The 18,959-nt window shown below is 38.7% G+C and overlaps 1 protein-coding gene across 2 annotated transcripts in view; it reads right to left on the reverse strand.

Annotated features, from left to right (window-relative positions):
- Nucleotides 1-18,732, reverse strand: part of FARSB (phenylalanyl-tRNA synthetase subunit beta) — a 71,729-nt gene extending 52,997 nt beyond the window's left edge. Inside the window, exons 1-8 of one of the 2 annotated variants that reach the window (XM_032354950.1) lie at nt 18,617-18,725; nt 12,481-12,536; nt 9,558-9,712; nt 7,528-7,597; nt 6,882-6,997; nt 1,900-2,050; nt 1,011-1,119; nt 37-107 (exon numbers count right to left, since the gene is read on the reverse strand). In XM_032354950.1, coding sequence (XP_032210841.1) covers nt 37-107; nt 1,011-1,119; nt 1,900-2,050; nt 6,882-6,997; nt 7,528-7,597; nt 9,558-9,712; nt 12,481-12,536; nt 18,617-18,674 — 786 coding nt within the window. In that variant the 5' untranslated portion in view covers nt 18,675-18,725. Of the gene's footprint in view, nt 1-36; nt 108-1,010; nt 1,120-1,899; nt 2,051-6,881; nt 6,998-7,527; nt 7,598-9,557; nt 9,713-12,480; nt 12,537-18,616 lie in introns of both variants that reach the window. The other variant, XM_032354951.1, reaches the window with a different exon arrangement.
- Nucleotides 18,733-18,959: the final 227 nt, after the last annotated feature.

The following is an 18,959-nucleotide window of genomic DNA, read 5'->3' on the forward strand; positions in this document are numbered from 1 at the left end:
CTGACAGTACAAAAGTGGAATTAGAGTTTTATTTACCTTAGTGAAATCAGTTCCTGTGCATTCAATAAATACATTTTTAGTATTTGTGGTTATTTTAGAATGATTTCCTGCAGTAAACACAAAATAACACAATCAGTTTCAGAAACATAGGTACACTAAAAAAGTTCTCCAAAACAGAAACTACATTTTCACTTAGAGTACCATATAAATGGACATCTCAGAGATAAGGTGATAACACAACATGTATTTTAAGCCCCCACTACAAGTGGGAGAATACTGCATTCAGTGTGTCAGAGTTGCTCCACCCAGCCTAACAAGAGACAGTCTCATCTCCTCTTCACCACAACCCTATGATAGAGCTAGAGGCAGATCTAAGATTCAGAGCTTCAGCTCACTAATCCTGATTCACAGTCTATTACGCAGCAAGGCTACACTCTGGGTCTGGGTCTGGCTACTCCGAAGCTCAGGTTCTGAACCCCTGTTAACAACTCGAGTTCAACCTCAAGAAGGAAGAGACTCTTCCCATGATGAATCAACTAAACCCCCTTCTCACCTCCAGATGGTCAACATCTATGGCTATGACACTATTAAATTTTGTAAATACATGCAAGTTGCCTCCTCAAAAGAGCCTTCAGAAAGGAGGTAAGAAGGTAAAATTCAGTTTAAAAGTTTTAACTATAAAATAGCAGGCAAGGCAGAATTTGAGTTTAACCAAGTTGAGTCATGGGCTAAAACCAAAAAATATCAATGCTCTTTGGAGGAATATAACAGACTCCAGAGAGTGGCACCAGTAAATATCTATGTACTTATAAATATTTATACATTTAAAAGTTATATAAAAATCACAAGTAAACTGTTAATAAAAAGAACTACTAGAATAAAATCTACAAAAACCAGAAATTCCAGATTAAAATTTATTTTACTCCATTAGCCAAGCCTAGAATTCAATTCTTAGAGAAATGTTGAAGGATAAGAGAAAAAAAAAATCTGATGTTTAAGAAATAACTCACCATTGATAATCGGAGGCATTGAAAGGATGACACCATTGCTATCATAGATAACTGGGTACAGGGGTTTATTTTCAATGATATGTAAATAATGTTTAAGGTGGTTGTCAGTCTGAAAAAAAAAATTGATTTTCTATTTCTAAAGCTAATTACTTTATATACCTATCTAGTACAAAAAAAGGGGAAAAGCTAGAAAAACAATAAAACAGCCCCATATTACAAAAAGTCCTAGATCTGTAAGATTTCCTAAATATCTTAATATCCTTATATACCTCATCTCCTACTGGGGAGAGATGAGAACACAGCTAAGTCATTTTCCAAGAATAAAAATAAATTTGCACTGGTAAGTCTGACTCGTCTCAAGGAAAACTCAAACCATCACAAAACTGTTTACAGAAACAGGAAGAACACACTGGCAAATCAGGCCAAGGATAAAAACTTTTTTTTTGCGGAATGATACACACTACTTTTATTATTTAAGCACCATTAAGTGACTATGCAATCATTTTAACTGCTGTAATCTAAAATGTTAAATAGTAAAAGACAGACACTTCTAATACCAGTTCCCACCAAAAAAACTTCTTAAATCTTATTCTTTATACTGTGCATGTGTTATAATTATACCCACATATGAATATTATAATGTGACATATTCTACTTAAGTGGTTCTCAATTCCAGCTGTACATTAAAATCATCCAAGGGGTTTAAGAAGTAATGAAACTTTGTCCAGGCCCCACTCTACATCAAATGGATCAGTAGCTCTTGACTGGAGCACAGACATGATTTTTAAAAAGTACTCCTTTACATCTCCCGAATTCCAAGACCTGACTTTGAAGAAATTTTCTTGATTTAAGGAGAGCTATTTGCATAATATGAAAAAAAAAAATCTACCTTGTATATGTTCATCAGTTCACAGGCTGTATACTCCTTGGTCTTATTCAGAGGCTTGAATTTGATATCTGAAGGTCGCTTTGCAGTGTATGTAAAAGGGCCTGACAAAGTGTCCAAATCATGGGTACCAATAGCAACCAAGGCTCTTTTCCTAAAATGTTGAGGGAGAGAGAAAAAAAGAGACCAAAAAAAAAAAAAGATTTTTTTGACACTTCCCTAAAATAGCCTGCTACTATAAAGCAACTTTAGAAGAGTATAAGGAACACATTCTCACAGAATTTAAAGTAATGAGAAATTCTAAAAGCTGTCCAAAACACATTATTTCACAACGCAGAGTACTAACCACTATACGATCACGGCCAAAACACATTATTTCAGTAGCTACAGTAAATTCCTTGCCACTATGCCTTCCCAAGTACTGTGTTAACTAGGACATTTTCCAAGTGAACATTCCCTTTTTTTAACCCATTTCCTCTCAGGGTCCTCAAGTAAACAAATGTTTTATTAGAATAAACTACCAAATTGCTCTGTTTTTTTTGGTTTTTGTATATTTTCCTAAGTTTTCTGTCACAAAGCTGTATTACTTTAATCATAGAAAAAAATAACTGAATTACAGTTAAAATTTAATGTGTAAGGGAAGTTCAAAAGCTATTAATTTCATTTGTTCTACGGTTTATGTGCAAAAGAATTTAAGGTAATTTGGGGAGCTTACAGCAAGTTAAGATTAGGAGAGAAAGAAAGAGTAGGGATATAAAACAGAGCCAGGAACAGTGTTAATACCAAGAATCTAAAGGCCTATAGTCTTAGCATACAGGATCATAAATTTTGCCCTAAGCTTTCTAAAAGATAATTCAAAAAGAAACTTGGCCAGAATTTATGGCATTCTTAAGATTTCTTAGAATTAGTTTTAGATGTATGTACAAATATATTTGAGTATTTATGCTTAAATGCATATGTTTATATACAGATAAAATACATCAGTAATCAAGGATTTTATTGAAGTCCATATTACATGAATTATGAAATAGTTTTCAAAATTTGTAAGAAATAATTTTTAGTTATCCTTCAAGACTGGTAACAAGAACTTTAATAAATATGATTAACTCAAAAAAACTGTTAACGAGCATGAAAGAAGTGTCACTCAATGATTTACACACTTACAGAAGGTAACTCCAGAAATACCAGAGGTTGAAATATACAGTTAAGTGTAGCTAAATTAACAACTGATGAAACCACAAGTAAGAAGGTCCATGTTTTGTTTTTTTTAAGATAGTTATGGTCCCTAAATAACTGAATAACTAAATAACTACATAACTAAAATAGGGGCGCCTGGGTGGCTCAGTGGGTAAAAGCCTCTGCCTTCGGCTCGGGTCATGGTCTCAGGGTCTTGGGATCGAGCCCCGCATCGGGCTCTCTGCTCAGCAGGGAGCCTGCTTTCCCCTCTCTCTCTGCCTGCCTCTCTGCCTACTTGTGATCTCTGTCAAATAAATAAAAAAATTAAGAAAAAAAAAAACTAAAATAGTTATTTTAGTTATAATAAACTAACTAAATAACTAAATAACTAAAGATAGTTATTAATCCTAATAGTTAATATTAATAAAGATAGTTATTAATCCTAAAAGAGTACTCCCACAAAAGATCACTAAATTCCAATTTCAAACCAATTACAAAAATAAATTCTAGAGGAATCAAAGAGCTATGCATTTTGAAAAAACAAGACACAAATGTACATATACACCCAGAAGAAGTCACAAAAACTATTTAAAGAAAATACAGGACAACAATGTGTAAAACTGGAGGATACTCCTTGACACAAAATAGAAAAGTCATAGGAAGAGTGATAAATGGGACTATCTAACTGGAAACTTTACATAGCCAAAGACCCCAAAAGTCAAGACAGACTGAGAAGAGACTTGTAATTTACATACAGAAAAAGACTGATAGCCCAGACATATGAAAATATGCAAACTAAAAACAAGTCAGAAATCAAAACTGTAGCTATTGTATTGGCAAAAATTTTAAAGTCTTGCTGTGAAAAAGCAGGACAAAGCTGAAAGAACTGAACACACTCTGCTGTTGCCAACTTCAGAGACCTTGCCTAGCCAAGTGTTTCAAGTTTGAGTCTAGCTAAGTATCCAAGAGTCTCTGCCTGTAAGACAAAAACCAGTCCTTAGAAAATCAAGAGCCTTATCCATTACATAACATTCTATGTGCAATCAAAAATGCGATGGACATGAGGGGCACCTCGCTGGCTCAGTCAGGAGAGTATACAACTTTTGGTCTTAGAGTCCTAAGGTCAAGCCCCACAATGGATGTAGAGATTGCTTAAATAGCTTTTTTTTTTTTTTTTTTAAAGCAGCGGACATGAAAACAGGGAAATGGGATTTCTTCTCTAGACAAAACCAGTCCATACAATCCAATGCTAAAATGACCCAGATTTTTAAATCACCACACAAATTTTAAAGTTCTTACCACAAAAAATATCCAAAAATTATGGGGAAAATACGCACATAATGAACAGATGAGGAAGTAACAGCACAAAAAGAAACTTGCAAAAAGAAACCAAATGGATTCTAAGATGCAAACTAAAATAACTGAAGTAAATAAAATCTTTAAAAAAAAAAAAAAAAAAAAAAAAAAAAAAAAATTCATTGGCTACTTCTAGCCGAGATGGAGTAAGAGACTAGATTTACACTCTTGCCCAAAACTACCACAAAGGGGCAAAATACAGCAAACAGTTTCATGGGTGGTGCTGGACATCAGGCAATAAAGGGTAGCAATCTCTGACAGGAAGGAAATAAATGAAGTGAGCCCCACAACTGACTCAGCTTACTGCTTGGAGGGGTTTCCACATTGCATGTTAGGAAAGAGGGACAAGAGTGAAGATCAGCAGATTCCCTGAGTTGAGAAACCTGAGAGTCTAAGGAGACCCAAGACAGCGGGGGTTCACTGGAAATGATACTGAAGTGGACAGAGCTATGAGAATTCTGGAGATCTGCAGAGGTTCCCCTACCCCACTCCAAGTGTTTGGTTGAGTCCTGATCAGTGCATGCATGTGAAGAAATAGACTCATCGGTGAAGAAATAGACTCATCGGAGGAACAGTGTTCTTATAGACTGAAAACCTCACTACTTCTTGTGGGAATGGATCAAGTAGGCAGAAGGGTCTTGCCTCAGTATTAGCAATTAGCCCTACACAGAACAGTGCTTAATAAATGGAGAGGGGAAAAGAGCCAATAAAGCCAAAACCTGGTTCTTTGAAAAGATCAGTTTATTGATAAACCTCTAGCCACCCTCCCCTGATCAAAGGAAAAAAAAGACAAGTGAAAAAGGTGGTATCACTACAGATACTCGATATTAAAAGGATAATAAGAGAACATTGTGAACAACGTTATGCCAATACATTTGCTAACGAAAACAAAAGGCATATTTGAAAAACACAAGTTTCCAAAGCACATGCAAGAGGTTATTTAGGGGGGCACCTGGGTGGCTCAGTGGGTTAAAGCCTCTGCCTTCGGCTCAGGTCATGATCCTAGGGTCCTGGGATCGAGCCCCGCATCGGGCTCTCTGCTCAGCAGGGAGCCTGCTTCCTCCTCTCTCTCTCTCTGCCTGCCTCTCTGCCTACTTGTGATCTCTGTCTGTCAAATAAATAAATAAAATATTAAAAAAAGTTATTTAGGATTTACTGACAGATAAGGACTCTGGCACACCAGGGATTTATTTTCCCCTTTCAAAAAGCTCATGACTTCCAGAAATACCAAATAACAGAGCTTAAAGCTGAGTAAGACGAGGAAACACCTTCCAATTCAGATAAAAATAGATTCTTCAAATAAACTATGTTCAAAATAGATAATCGGCCTCAACCACTTACTAGCTTGTCAGAAATCTATTTTGTTCTTCATCTGAGATTATATTTAAATTCTTATTGTTTTGCTTAGTAATTCATAAGCTAACAAATAGACTATATAAAAGAACAGGAATAAATATTATTTAGAATCTGAAAAAGCTTCTTTTACCACATAAGCAAAGATGTTTCTGGAAATAGAGACCTACTGGTGTTTTATTTTTAAAACATTCCACCCCAGAAGAAAAAAATCCAAGGTCCCCTCCAACCCTGTCCCTAGCCCATTACTTACATAGAGGACTTTTCAATCTCGTTTACCAAACTGCAATTACAATTAATAAAAATTTTCTATTTTTATTCAAGATATCTATAACCATTAATCATAACTTCCGATCAGCCTGAGATAGGCTGATGTACTTAAGGACCAATACAAAAAAAAAAAAAAAAAAAAAACTTGACATGTTAGTTAAAGCTTAATGTTTATCAGTACATCTATAATTTCCATCAGGATTTCTTAAATAATGAAGTTAGTTCAAAGACTCCCATTGTTACCTTCCTTGACCTTTAGGAGTTCAGGAATTATGTTTGAAGATCACTGCATTAAAAGGAGCAGATGAGAAATGATGGATAGTGAGGTCAAATAGGAGTAAGAAAATACAGTTATTTGAAAGTCTTAAGTTTCATCTGTAAATTTATAATTATACTCAAAAAGTGACATCAAACGAAAAATTTTTCCATTTTTTAAAATAACAGGTCATACTTCAACTACCATCATTTAACATTTAGTAGTATAATTCACTACTAATAATTTGAACCAAACAACAAAAACGCAAACATAAAAATCAAGAAAATCTCTAGGACAAGAGACTTCTTGTCTATGTGGTATTCCAAATAGAGCTCTTATTTTTCCATGCATGCACTGTTTAGTAACAGTAACAGATAACTATCTGGTAAAATGTAAACTTACTTAAATTAGTTACGCAAATTTAAACTGTTATTCTCACATATTAACTTAGAAATGCTCTGAAAAATCTGCAGAGAAAGAAAGGAAAGAGAGAGAAATAGAAAGGTTAAAAAAAAAAAAGAGAGAAGGGAAAGGACAGAGGAAGGCAAGGAGGAAAGAAAATACAACTACAAACCTGCAAATGTTCTGATGTAATTTCTCCTGGAGTTCAATGAAGCTGTCATATCGATCTTTAGTGAACTTTATATTTCGGAGAACTGCTGCCACAGCATAAGGACGTATTTTAGCTGTCTGAAGTTCAATGTATGATTAGAGATTGTCCATACTATCACAAATTCACAAACAAGCATATATATTTCATTCAAAGATATAGTGGTGACAAGAGACAAAGTTAACTTTCTCGTGGAATGTACATTTCAGTAAAAATTTCTGAATATTTACTAAACAGAAAAAATTAACCTGTTAAGGTTAACCTGCTCATAGTTGATATTTTCACCAAAACAATGTCCCCTCAAAATTTCTTTAAACTTTATTAATATACCAGAACTTAATTCTATCTCAAAGTGTTTTAAACAAACACTTGGGTGTTATTTTCCAAAATTATTCAGGAAAATGAATGCTTTGCTTTCACCAATAAATGAAAGGGAACAAACTGATAGTTTTTAAGAGCTAGGAGATAAATATATGTCCATTTTGGGCAAATGTCAAAGAAAACTGTATTTGGCAGAAGGATCAGCTTCGTACCTTTTCCCTCCCCACTTCATAAATATATACTCAAAAGAAACTTTCTAAAAAGGAAAATAAGAATTTATCCTTATTACCTCTTCTGTGATGATCAATTTCTGAATTTCTCCATTAGGCATTACCCGTTTATACACTGGAGGCTTTATCCTAAAAGGATTAAAATTAATTAATTAATTTAATTAAAATTAATTAAAAATTAAACTTGATTTTTAACCAAAACATTTGGTAAACTGCATTCTGCATAAAAGTACAGAAAATGAATAGAGCTAAGACAACAGGCCGAAGTTACAGCAAATCAGATTTAGGCTGAATATTAAAATGCAAACTTTCTAACATTTAAGGTGGTCCAAAAATGGTATAGGATGCCTCATGGTAAGAAATGTCTGGTCACTTGAGGATCAGGAGAGGCTAGAAAACCACTAAGAAATCATATAGGGGGCATTTGTATCAGCTGAGGGACTAGAATTGTTAACTTTTTTTTTTTAGATTCAATAACCTTTAAAGTTTTATTCCAACCATGAGATTCTGAACTTCTAAGAAAAATAGGGTTTATTAAAAATACAGATTCCCTGGTCCCTTCTGGACCTCCTGAATCAGGATATTCAAAGGAAAAGCCAAGGAAACAGTACCTTTTGAGGCATAGTCCAGGTAATTCTTACCAGGAGAGACTGGGAATTACTGTTTTCATTCAGTGCTTCTCAAAAACCTTAAGTGCTCACAGTCAAGTGGGGAATTTGTTAAACCACAGACTCATTAAATAGATCTTGAGTAGAGGCTGAGATTCCGCATTTCTAACAAGCTCTTGCATGATAAAGAGGACGCTAATCCACGGACCACACTTCAAGTAGCAAAATGGCTAAATTACTTTCCTAATCCTGTCTGATCATCAAAACGACACTAGGAGTAGAAAACTCTAATGAAGCAGGTCTGGAGAATGCCTCTAAGGGATCATCCCTGGCCCTAAAATGTGAGGGTCTGATTGTCACACAGAACCAACTGAACCACCTTCCAAATTTTAACCACCTAAGCCAAATGCCTAACTATCACCCTTTCACCAATACCCATCAGTCACCTGAAACCTCACAGGTTCAGAGTCTAGCCCATTGGCCAGTGGCTCTCCTTCTGCAGCTGACCAGACGATGTGTCATTGAAAGCAAAAATAATTTTTTTTTTTTAAAGATTTTATTTATTTATTTGACACAGAGAGAGAGATCACAAGTAGGCAGAGCAGCAGGCAGAGACAGAGGAGAAGCAGGCTCCCCGCCAAGCAGAGAGTCCGATGCGGGGCTCGATCCGGAGTTTCACATCTTCCACTTCATATACTCATTACTTTCTATACTCATTACATGAATAATTGGAAAGGGACTTAAAATACTCATTATAAATTAGGAGACTGAGGGGTGCCTGGGTACCTAAGTTGGTTAAGTGTCTGACTCTTGGTTTTGGCTCAGATTATGATCTTAGAGTTGTGAGACTGAGCCCCAAGCTGGACTCCACACTGGGTCATGGAGTCTCAAGATTCTCTCCCTCTCTCTAGCCCCACTCCCCCGGCAAGAGCAGGCAAATGCTCCCTCTCAAAAACAAAAACCAAAAAATTAGAAGATTGAAACTAGAGGTCAGTTAACCTGAGCAAGATCTGAGAGTCATCATAAGACTTTCAGCTTTCCAGTCAGGAAGCTCCACTCCTGAGCTTCTTTAAAGCTCTTGAGCAAACGCATACTAAGTTTTGCCACCTCTACTTTCTTCCCAACACTTAGCAAATCCAACTACTCATCTATTGCTATTGGCTTACTGAGGAAATTCACATGAACCCACTAAAAACTTTGTAAGAAGCCATAAAATCATTAACTACTCCAGTTTTAAATAGCTCCCCAGATGGAAGGCTAGGACTCAATATGCAAATTTTTAAACGGCTACAATCCACATTAACCTTCCGGTCCAACTGTCCCTCTATTCAAACCTAAAGTTGTGTACCTGCCCAACAAGTTCTTTTCTAAAGACTTAAAACAGCATTGCTGATAATAACAGGCAGAAGAATCTAACTAAGCAAACTATTTAACAAACATAGTCTCTCTTTTTTTCATCTTTAATAAACATATTCTCTTACCTTTCTTTGAAGACTTGAAGTCCTCGAACCAATCCTTCCAAACACAGGAGATCATATCTATTGGCAGGTACGTCAATTTTGTAAAGAACAACATCAGAGGCTCCCTCTGCCTTTTCATTACCTTGTTCCTTACTTATGATTTCCTTCTCGGAAGTCTAAAACAAGCCCAAAAAAATAAGGTGAAACAAATCTAAATTCTTTATTTTTTTTTTTTTTAAGATTTTATTTAGTTATTTGACAGACAGAGATCACAAGTAGGCAGAAAGGCAGGGAGAGAGAGAGAGAGGGAGGTAGCAGGCTCCCTGTTGAGCAGAGAGCCTGATGCGGAGCTTGAACCCAGGACCCTGAGATCATAACCTGAGCCGAAGACTTAACCCACTGAACCACCCAGGTGTCCCAACAAATCCAAATTCTTTGGAAAAAGTCATTGTTCGTGCTACAAAGGGGCACCTGGGTGGCTCAGTCAGTTGAGCATCTGGTTCTGGGTTTCAGCAAAGGTAAGGGTCTCACTGGTCAGGTCGTAAGATCAAGCCCTGGAGCAAGCTCCCTGTTCAGCAGGGAGTCTGCTTAAAGGCTCTCTCCCTCTGTCTGTCCCTCCCCCAACTTGAGTGCACACACATCCTGGCTCTCTCTCTCCCAAAGTAGATCTTTAATTAAAAAAAAAAAAAAAAGTGACATTATACATGTTTTTCCTGCAATAAAACGTGTTTATTATACTTGCAACAAAAATATTGTTATTATCACAGCAACAGAAAATACCTAAATTTTTGCTGACTTCAGACATCTAGCATCCTCAGTCATTTCATAACAGCGTAACTCCTCTACAGCAAAGTTCAGCAAACTATGGTCCGGTGGCCACCTTTTTTCCTAAGTTTTAATGGAACATCACCAGGCCCATTTGTTTACATATTATCTATTGTGACTTACATACCATAACAGCTGAGTTGTGATAGAGACTACACCATCTACAAGATTTACAATCTGGCCCCCTATAAAAAAGTTTATCCAAACCAGATTTAAAAGAAAATACCACCAACAAGTACGCAGAGCAGCAACAACAAAAAGTGTCAAAGAGGCAAAGTAAATAAAGATAATTCACCAAATAAATGGGACTTCTTACAATGACTCTAAAAGCTAAATTCAGTAGGCTCCCAAGCCTCGAAGCAACATGAGAATAATATTAAAAACAAAACAAAAACAAACATCTGAAGAGATCAAAACTGTGGTATAAATTAGCAGAGATTACAGGCACAATGGGAAACAACCTAACAGTAAAGGTCTAGAACAGTAAGAATAAAGGCAACCAAAAAGATAGAAGAAACAACAGTATAATTTTAATGCAGTAGCCAAAAGCTTAGAATACCTCAGTCATCATATTCTAGCAGAGAATAACAGATTTTCTTAAAAATAACCATTTGGCAAGAATCACTATGATACACGCCTGAGAGAAGATAGGTCTCTTATTCTTCAACTTAAAAAGGCAGCAATTCTACGGACCCCTTTGACTGAACTTTATTTAAATTCTAATTCTTCCTTCTTTTCCTGCCTCCTTTCATGTCATACTCTCACTCCCTCATCATGCGGGATGAGGCATTTTAGGATAGACCCATATGCCAAAGGGGAGAAAATGTGGTAAGCAGAGAAATTAAGACACCTGAATTAAAAAAGAAAAAAGGCCTATTCCTTTTTGCAAAAAAGATACACCAGCTTAAATCTTTCACCTCAGTATCTCAATTCATCATAAGACTATCTTAAGACTGGGTCTGTAAAGGCTGATAAAATCCTTATAGAAATAAAAGGTCACAGAACTTTCAAAGCTAAAAGGGATCTTCAGGGATCATAATCCACAGCCCCCATTTCACAGATGAAAAGGAGGCCGAGAAGCAATGTGGTTATCCATGGTTACATAGCTAGTGAATATGGGACCCCGAACTCAGATTTTCTGATATCCAGTCTAAGGCTCTTAGATATCATACAGCCTCAAACGTAACTGAAGTCTAACTATTAACAGCAACTTGAAGAAATCATAACCAATTTCAAGCATAAATAAGTTCATTAACAACAACAAAAAACTTCCTATAACACCAGTAAAAAAGCAGCAGAAAAAACAATGCACATTTTTGTCAGCCTAAACCTCCTGTTAGAACACTGAATAGATCAAGAAAATAAAAGGCTTAAGAAAAAAAATTAATTACAGCAGAAATACAAAATTATTATTTTAGTTATAAATATAATGTCTTATGTGATCATGAGTAACATTTTGCAAGTAAGCTTTTTAGAAGTATTTTAATGATACAATTAAAAGACTAGGAAAATGCTTCATAATGATTTTTATAAGCAATTCTTCAAAATCTAGAAAATCATCTCAGCCTTTAAGATCAAATAAAAAATTAAGATCAAATGCATTAAGATCAAATGCAAAAACTAAAAGATCACTTTACAAGGTCAATGTATACAAAAATGATTAGGAATGAATTAACACTGGTGAAACAGAAACAGAGGAAACAGGAAAGGCAGGAGAGCACAGAAGAAGTGAAAGAGGAGGAGCCACAGGCCACCGGAACTCTGGCTAAAGCAACATTTCCATTGCTCCCCAGGCCCCTTTCCATAATTGATTTGTAAAAAGACACCTCACTGCCAGGGAGCACACACTCATTCTGGGTTACTCAAGATGGTCTATCCATCTCCATAGCATTAGCCTGATAACTTAGGTGACTGCATATAACTTAACACATGAACCTCTTGAGATTTTAAAGAAAGCAACAGATACCCTTAGAACTGGAGCTTAACCCCTTAACACCAAGAGCACAGAAATCACAAGAGCCCACAAATGTTCTTAGTCTAGCCATACAGTAACAAAATACAGTAAACCTCTGAAAAACGCACTTCTATGTGAAACATTTAAAAAATATTCAATACATACAATTTCATCAAGTTCCAGACCAAATTCAAAACATAATTCATCAAATTCTTCGTCAGCTGTAAAAAAAAAAAAAAAAAAAGATTGCTAATTTTAATCTGCTCAGTTTAAATAATAGTATGTAAACTGCATTTTCTTAATAACTGTCCAAGACCAAGCTAGTATCAGGCATCAGATAGTACCATTTTAAAACCAACAAAAGGGACCAACACAAAACAAAAACCCTTAAAAGAAACAACTATTTGAGGTCTGATTCCCTTAATTTCAACTACAGAATTAGGTTACATGCAGTGGGAAACTCACATTTACTCAGAAAAACCTATTAAGTAGCTATCAAATGTAAAGTAGGCTCTAAAATACAGATCCAGCACAATGGGATAATGTCATGTAAGTCTTAGCATTTAAAATTCTGAGGCCTGATAATAGGCTTTGGAGGCAGGCCAATCAAAATTTGAACTCCTGACTATTCCATATATTAGTTCTGAGAGCTTGGCACCTTATATTAACTTCCTGATACCTAGGCCTCATCCATAAAGTAGCATTTTACAGCCATTTTTTAGCATGGAACTCTGGGAAAGATTTCAATGACATTATGCAGGTAATGGACTTGCACAGCACTCCAAAACACAGTAGGTCTCCGATAATTATCGTTTTCGTCCTTGAAGTTCTATTCTACTTTGCTACCTCATGCAGCATTTAGGGGAATTCCGTCATAATCAAAACTTGAACACAAACGGGGCGCCTGGGTGGCTCGGTGGGTTAAAGCCCCTGCCTTCACCTCAGGTCATGATCCCAGGGTCCTGGGATCAAGCCCCGCATCGGGCTCTCTCCTCAGTAGGTAGCCTGCTTCCCCCTCTCTCTCTGCCTGCCTCCCTGCTTATTTGTGATCTCTGTCAAATAAATAAATTAATCTTTAAAAAAAATTGAACACAAACCATCATTACTAGTATATTCTAGTGAAAAGATAGTCTTAAAATTCTGACCCTGGGCACCTGGGTGGCTCAATTGGTTAAGCGACTGCCTTCAGCTCAGGTCATCATCCTGGAGTCCTGGGATCGAGTCCTGCATCAGGCTCCCAGCTCCATGGGGAGCCCCCTCCGACCCTCTCCCCTCAAATGCTATCTCTCACTCTGTCTCTCTCTCTCTCAAATAAATAAATAAGATCTTTAAAAAAAAAAAAAAAAAAATTCTGACCCTGACAATGGACTTCAATGCGACACTTAAAAGTGTTATCTACTATATGCCAAGAGCCATACTCAGTGCCAAGGCTACAAAAATAAAACAGTTCCTACTCTAATAAAGAAATCAGAGGTGTAAATACAGTTATGTTAACTGCCAGGTACAGAGGTGGCACAAAGAAAGTAATCAGCTCCACTTGTCCGCTAAGGCTTCACACAAAGGCCCAGTTCACCAGGCAGAGACTATGGGGAATGGGACAACAGCATGGAAACTTTGGAAAGGTCAACAGGGATGAAGCATAAGGATAAAGTCAGAAAGAGACACAATGCAGCAAGCAGAAAGAACCCACATGCCCAGGGATGTGCTCAGGCAGTGGGGGTTACCCTGAAGGATTTACCGCCGAGAAAAGCATGATTAGATCTGCACTTTGAAGAATGGAGACAAGTGGTGGATGGACTGGAGCAGGGAGGCTTCTGCAACAGTACGGGGGAGGCACAGTGAAGACCTGCCTGAGGGAGCAGCAGTGGGTACAAGGAAGGAAGAACGTGAGGAACGTCAAAAAGGCAGAATCTGTAAGGCTCAGCGACGGGATGGGAGGTGGAAAGGGTGGGAGCAGGAAGAATCTAGCACTCCCAGGTCTCCAGCGTAGGTCTGTCAACTAGGGCAGGAACAACAGATGTCCCCAGTGATCCCTGCTCTTGGTATTCACACCCCTGAGTAAACCGAGGTCTGAGGCAACCGCAGGAGTGATCCTGGAAGCCTACTCCTCAGCCAGCCAAGCCTTCAGACGACTGCAGGTCCAGCTGACAGCTTGCCTGCAACCTGGTCAGAGACCCAGAGCCAGAACCACCGAGCTGAGCTACTCCTCCACTCCGCTCTCCAAAACTGAAATAATCACTTGCTTATACACTCCTGTGTACTGGGGTAATTCGTCATGCAGCAACAGAGAATACAGACTTCAGTTCCTGGAAGTGGAGTGCTGCCCTCACAAAATATGGGGGGGAAACAGGAATGGCTTGAGAATCAGGAGGTGGTCTTTGAGCAAAGTGTAAATCAAAACCTCAAATGCCTTGAAAAAGCTGTTATATTCAAACAGCTATACTTACATAACTACACCTAAAGAGCCTCATCCACACCTGGACCTGATTTAGAGGAGATTCTGGATTGTGAGATGCTGCTGTAATGGGATGACACTTCTGGAATCCTTGGAAAGGGGTGAGTAGATTTTACATGTAAGAGGAACATGAATCACTGGGGGCCAGAGGGCAGACTGGCAGTCAGCCTCCCAAACTACCTGCCTCCTGTTATTCACACCCTTGTGCAGTTCCCTCCACACTGTGAATGTCACTTCTGAAATACTACTGAAAACTGTGCTTCTATCATTCCGAACACTCAATTACCTGCTCTCTTGGGTCCTCTCATTCTGAGACAAACAAGCCACCATATTGCAAGCAGTCCTAGGAGAGGTCAAGGTGGGAGGCACTGAAGTCTCTTACCAAAAATGTGCAAGAAAAAGAGACCTGCCAATAACCACTTGAGTGAACTTGGAATTAGATTTCAACCCCATTTAGGGCCTTGAGAGGACTACAGACCTGACACCTTTATGACACGGTAGTAAGAGATCCAGAACCAGAACCACCCAACTAAGCCACTTCCCAATCCTGGACCCTCAGAAGCTATATAACAAATGATTGTTTTAAGCTGCTAAATTTACGGGTAATTCGTTATGCAGTAACAGACTGCAATCTGGTCAGTAACTATGTAGTTATTAAAATATTGAATCTTTCAGGACGCCTGGTGGCTCAGTGGATTAAAGCCTCTGCCTTTGGCTCAGGTCATGATCCTGGGTCCTGGGATCAAGCCCTACATCGGGCTCTCTGCTCAGCAGAGAACCTGCTTCCCACTCTCTCTCTCTGCCTGCCTCTCTGCCTACCTGTGATCTCTGCCTGTCAAATAAATAAATAAAATCTTTAAAAATATATTGAATCTTTCAATGAATCCTAATTATACAGTTTTACTCCTTTTAGCTGTATTTCATGTGCTTAGAAACAAGAACCAACAAAATTGCAATTAATAATCCTAACAAAATGATGCACCTAAGTGCTTATACCTTAGCAGTTTGTAGGACATACACAGGTGGCTCTGACAGTACTGTCAGCAAGTCACGCCAAGGCAGAGCAGGACCAGAACTGAACAGCAATAATCAGTTAACAAGAAAACACCGGAGGTGATAAAAAGGCAGACTGAGAGGGACACCTGGGTGGCTTAGTCAGTTAAGTGTCTGCCTTCGGCTCAGATCATGATCCCAGGGTCCCGAGGTCAGTCCCACATCCAGTTCCTTGCTCAGGAGAGAGCCTGCTTCTCTTTCTGCCTGGCACTTCCTGTGCTCGCTCCCAAATAAATAAAATCTTTAAAAAAAACAAACAAAAAAAAAGACATTGCCAGATTCTTTGGGGGGATAAAAAAGGTAAAAAGAGAGAAAATTGCCCCAGAGAAGCAAAATGACTAAAACTAAAGCAGCTTGAGAAATATCCCTGGTAAGCAAAGAGACTGAAAGGGAAGGCGGGAAGGGATGGACTAGAAGAAACAATGGAGTTTAGGACAAAAAGAGATACAAAAGAGTTAGTACAGAAAATAGAAAATCGGAAAATAGAGAGGAAGACTGATTAAGAGGGGGTAAGAAAGGAGATGGACCCACACTACTTGGAAACTAGATACTTTGTTCAACATGCTTTTCCAACTGTGACCTCAACCCAATTAAGTTCAAAAGTTTCAAGAACATGAAATGTAAACTAATAAGCTATTTCTGACTGTCTTAAGTACATCTCAATAACATCAGTCTTTCTGACTGATGTTTTTAGAGTTAGTAGCTGATGGGTACTTATGGGGGGGGAAATCAAGCTTGCCTGAAAGCTCTCACTTAAAAAAAGGGGAGGCAGCTAGAGAATATATTAAAACATCAGATGACAGTAAATAGGTTATAAATCTCACCATTTTTTTTAAATTTTTTATTTATTTGACAGAGATCACAAGTAGGCATAGAGGCAGGCAGAGAGAGGAGGAAGCAGGCTCCCCACTGAGCAGAGAGCCGGATGTGGGGCTCGATCCCACGACCCTGAGATCATGACCTGAGCCGAAGGCAGAGGCTTTAACCCACTGAGCCACCCAGGCGCCCCAAATCTCACCATTTTAAAAACCTAGAACAGGGGCACCTGGGTGTGTCAGCCAGTTAAACAACTCTGGATTTCAGCTCAGGTCATGATCTCAGGGTGGTGGGATACAGTCCTACAATGGGCTCCACACTCAGCAGGGAGTCTGCTCGAATTTCTCTCCCTCTCCCTCTTCCCTCCCTCCCCATGTTTGTGCACACACTCTCTCAAATAAATAAATATTTTAAAAAATAAAAATTTTAAGAAAGTAAATAGGAACCTAGAGAATGTCTTACTTTCCCAGAAATGAATACTTGGGTAGTAACTAATCACAGAGGTCTTGAACAAATATTTGCCCCATACCATCTTTTGCAATTCAGACATATCATACACCAGTAGACATATGAGAATATGGTTTAGAAAAATGGGTTAAGGGGATGCCTGGGAGACAGAGTCATTAAGCATCTGCCTTCGGCTCAGGTCATGACGCCACTGTCCTGGAATCTAGTCCCACATCAGGCTCCTTGCTCAGGAGGGAACCTGCTTCTCCCTCTGCTTGTTGCTCCCCCTGCTTATACTCATTCTCTCACAAATAAAATCTTAAAAAAAAAAAAAAGAAAGAAAGAAAGAAAAGAAAAAGTAAAAAAGAACTTTTTTTTAAAAAAGAGAATGGGTTAATATAAATATACACACAAAAAAAGCATATAAAAAGTATTTAAAAATTTAAAAAGTATAGAGAATTAGAGCTGAATTCAGAGTTCAAGAGCATGACCTCTACTTTTAAGGAATAGGGCAGGACCCTAAAAGGAATACTTGAAGAATACATAGTACCTAAATTTACATCTTCAGAAACATTTTAAAAGCTAACTATTTTCAGGTAACATCTCATTCTAGGAAGGAGTACCTGTTAAACCGACTAGGGGTCTGTTATCATGCTGAGCCCTAAAATCCAAAAATAGCTCTCACAAACCAGTTGCCACAGCCTTTATGTAAGCTGATAACTAGGAGAGGCAGATGTCATTTCAACTGCTACATCCATATGGTCTCCGATAATTGTACTTAGTATTTCATCTTTTTTCTAAGTGGGGATGTTTTTGGAACTGAAGGAGAGACGAAGTGTGTATGAGATGAAGACAGCCCACCCAGGAGACTCCTCGTCGTCATTCGGGTCTCAGCTCAGATGTTACTACGGCATCTAAGGTTCTTCTTAGCACAGTATTTGTGTTTCCCTGATAGCCTTTAATGTAATCCAGAATCATTTTATTAATGTGCTGGGTAATCATCGTCTGCCTCCCTTATTAGAATGTGAACATGGACCTCATGTCATGTGTCATGTGCACCGCTATATTCCCAGAGCGCTTAGAACAGTGCCTGGCACATAACAGGTGCTCAGGAACCATTAATAAAACAGACATAATACCACCCCTTCCTGCTCCAACTTCTCCTTCCACTCCCTCATAAATGGAGTTTCTATAGCGCTCTGGTTGCACTCCACTAGCTGCCCTCAGGCTGCAACCCAGGGCTTCATTCCTACTCGACCCCCTGGCACCAAGCAAGCACGCGGCAGATGCTCCTTGGGAGATGGCTGAATGAACGACACGACGAACTGGACAGGCGCGAATGATGCAAAGACAGCCCTGGCATGTCTGGTTGCGAGAGGTTACTTCAGCGCAGCCATTCCGGTCTACACCTGGAGCACCCGAGGCCAAAACCTGCCGGGCAACATGAACGTTACCACCACGAAGCCCTCTTGAGGGAGCTCCAGGCCGCTGAGGCCAGGCACAAAGCCAGGTAATGGGGCCGGCACTTACTGTAGTTCCGACCCAGAGCTTGGAAGAGCAGATCTCGCTTCACGCTGACAGTCGGCATGGCGACTCAGACCCCACTGCGCCTGCGCCGTGAGCCGGCCGGCGCTCAGCTGCGGAGGCGCGTAGGACCCGGCACCACGTGCACGGGCTCTCTTAAATATTGCCAGCCTTCTTCCAATAGTTTCTGCCTTGTTTTTCTTCTGAAGGCAAGTACATTGCCACAAAAAAACTCTCTAAATCCATCTAGTTGTATGAATGACTTTAAGGCTAAGAAAGAAGGCAAAAATTGGGTAGAAAATGTGCTATGATTCGATAGGCAGTAGAAAGGACAGACTGCGAAGGCCCT

Source organism: Mustela erminea, chromosome 8, assembly GCF_009829155.1.
Source record: "Mustela erminea isolate mMusErm1 chromosome 8, mMusErm1.Pri, whole genome shotgun sequence".
In the NCBI taxonomy this organism is placed as follows: Eukaryota; Metazoa; Chordata; class Mammalia; order Carnivora; family Mustelidae; genus Mustela; species Mustela erminea.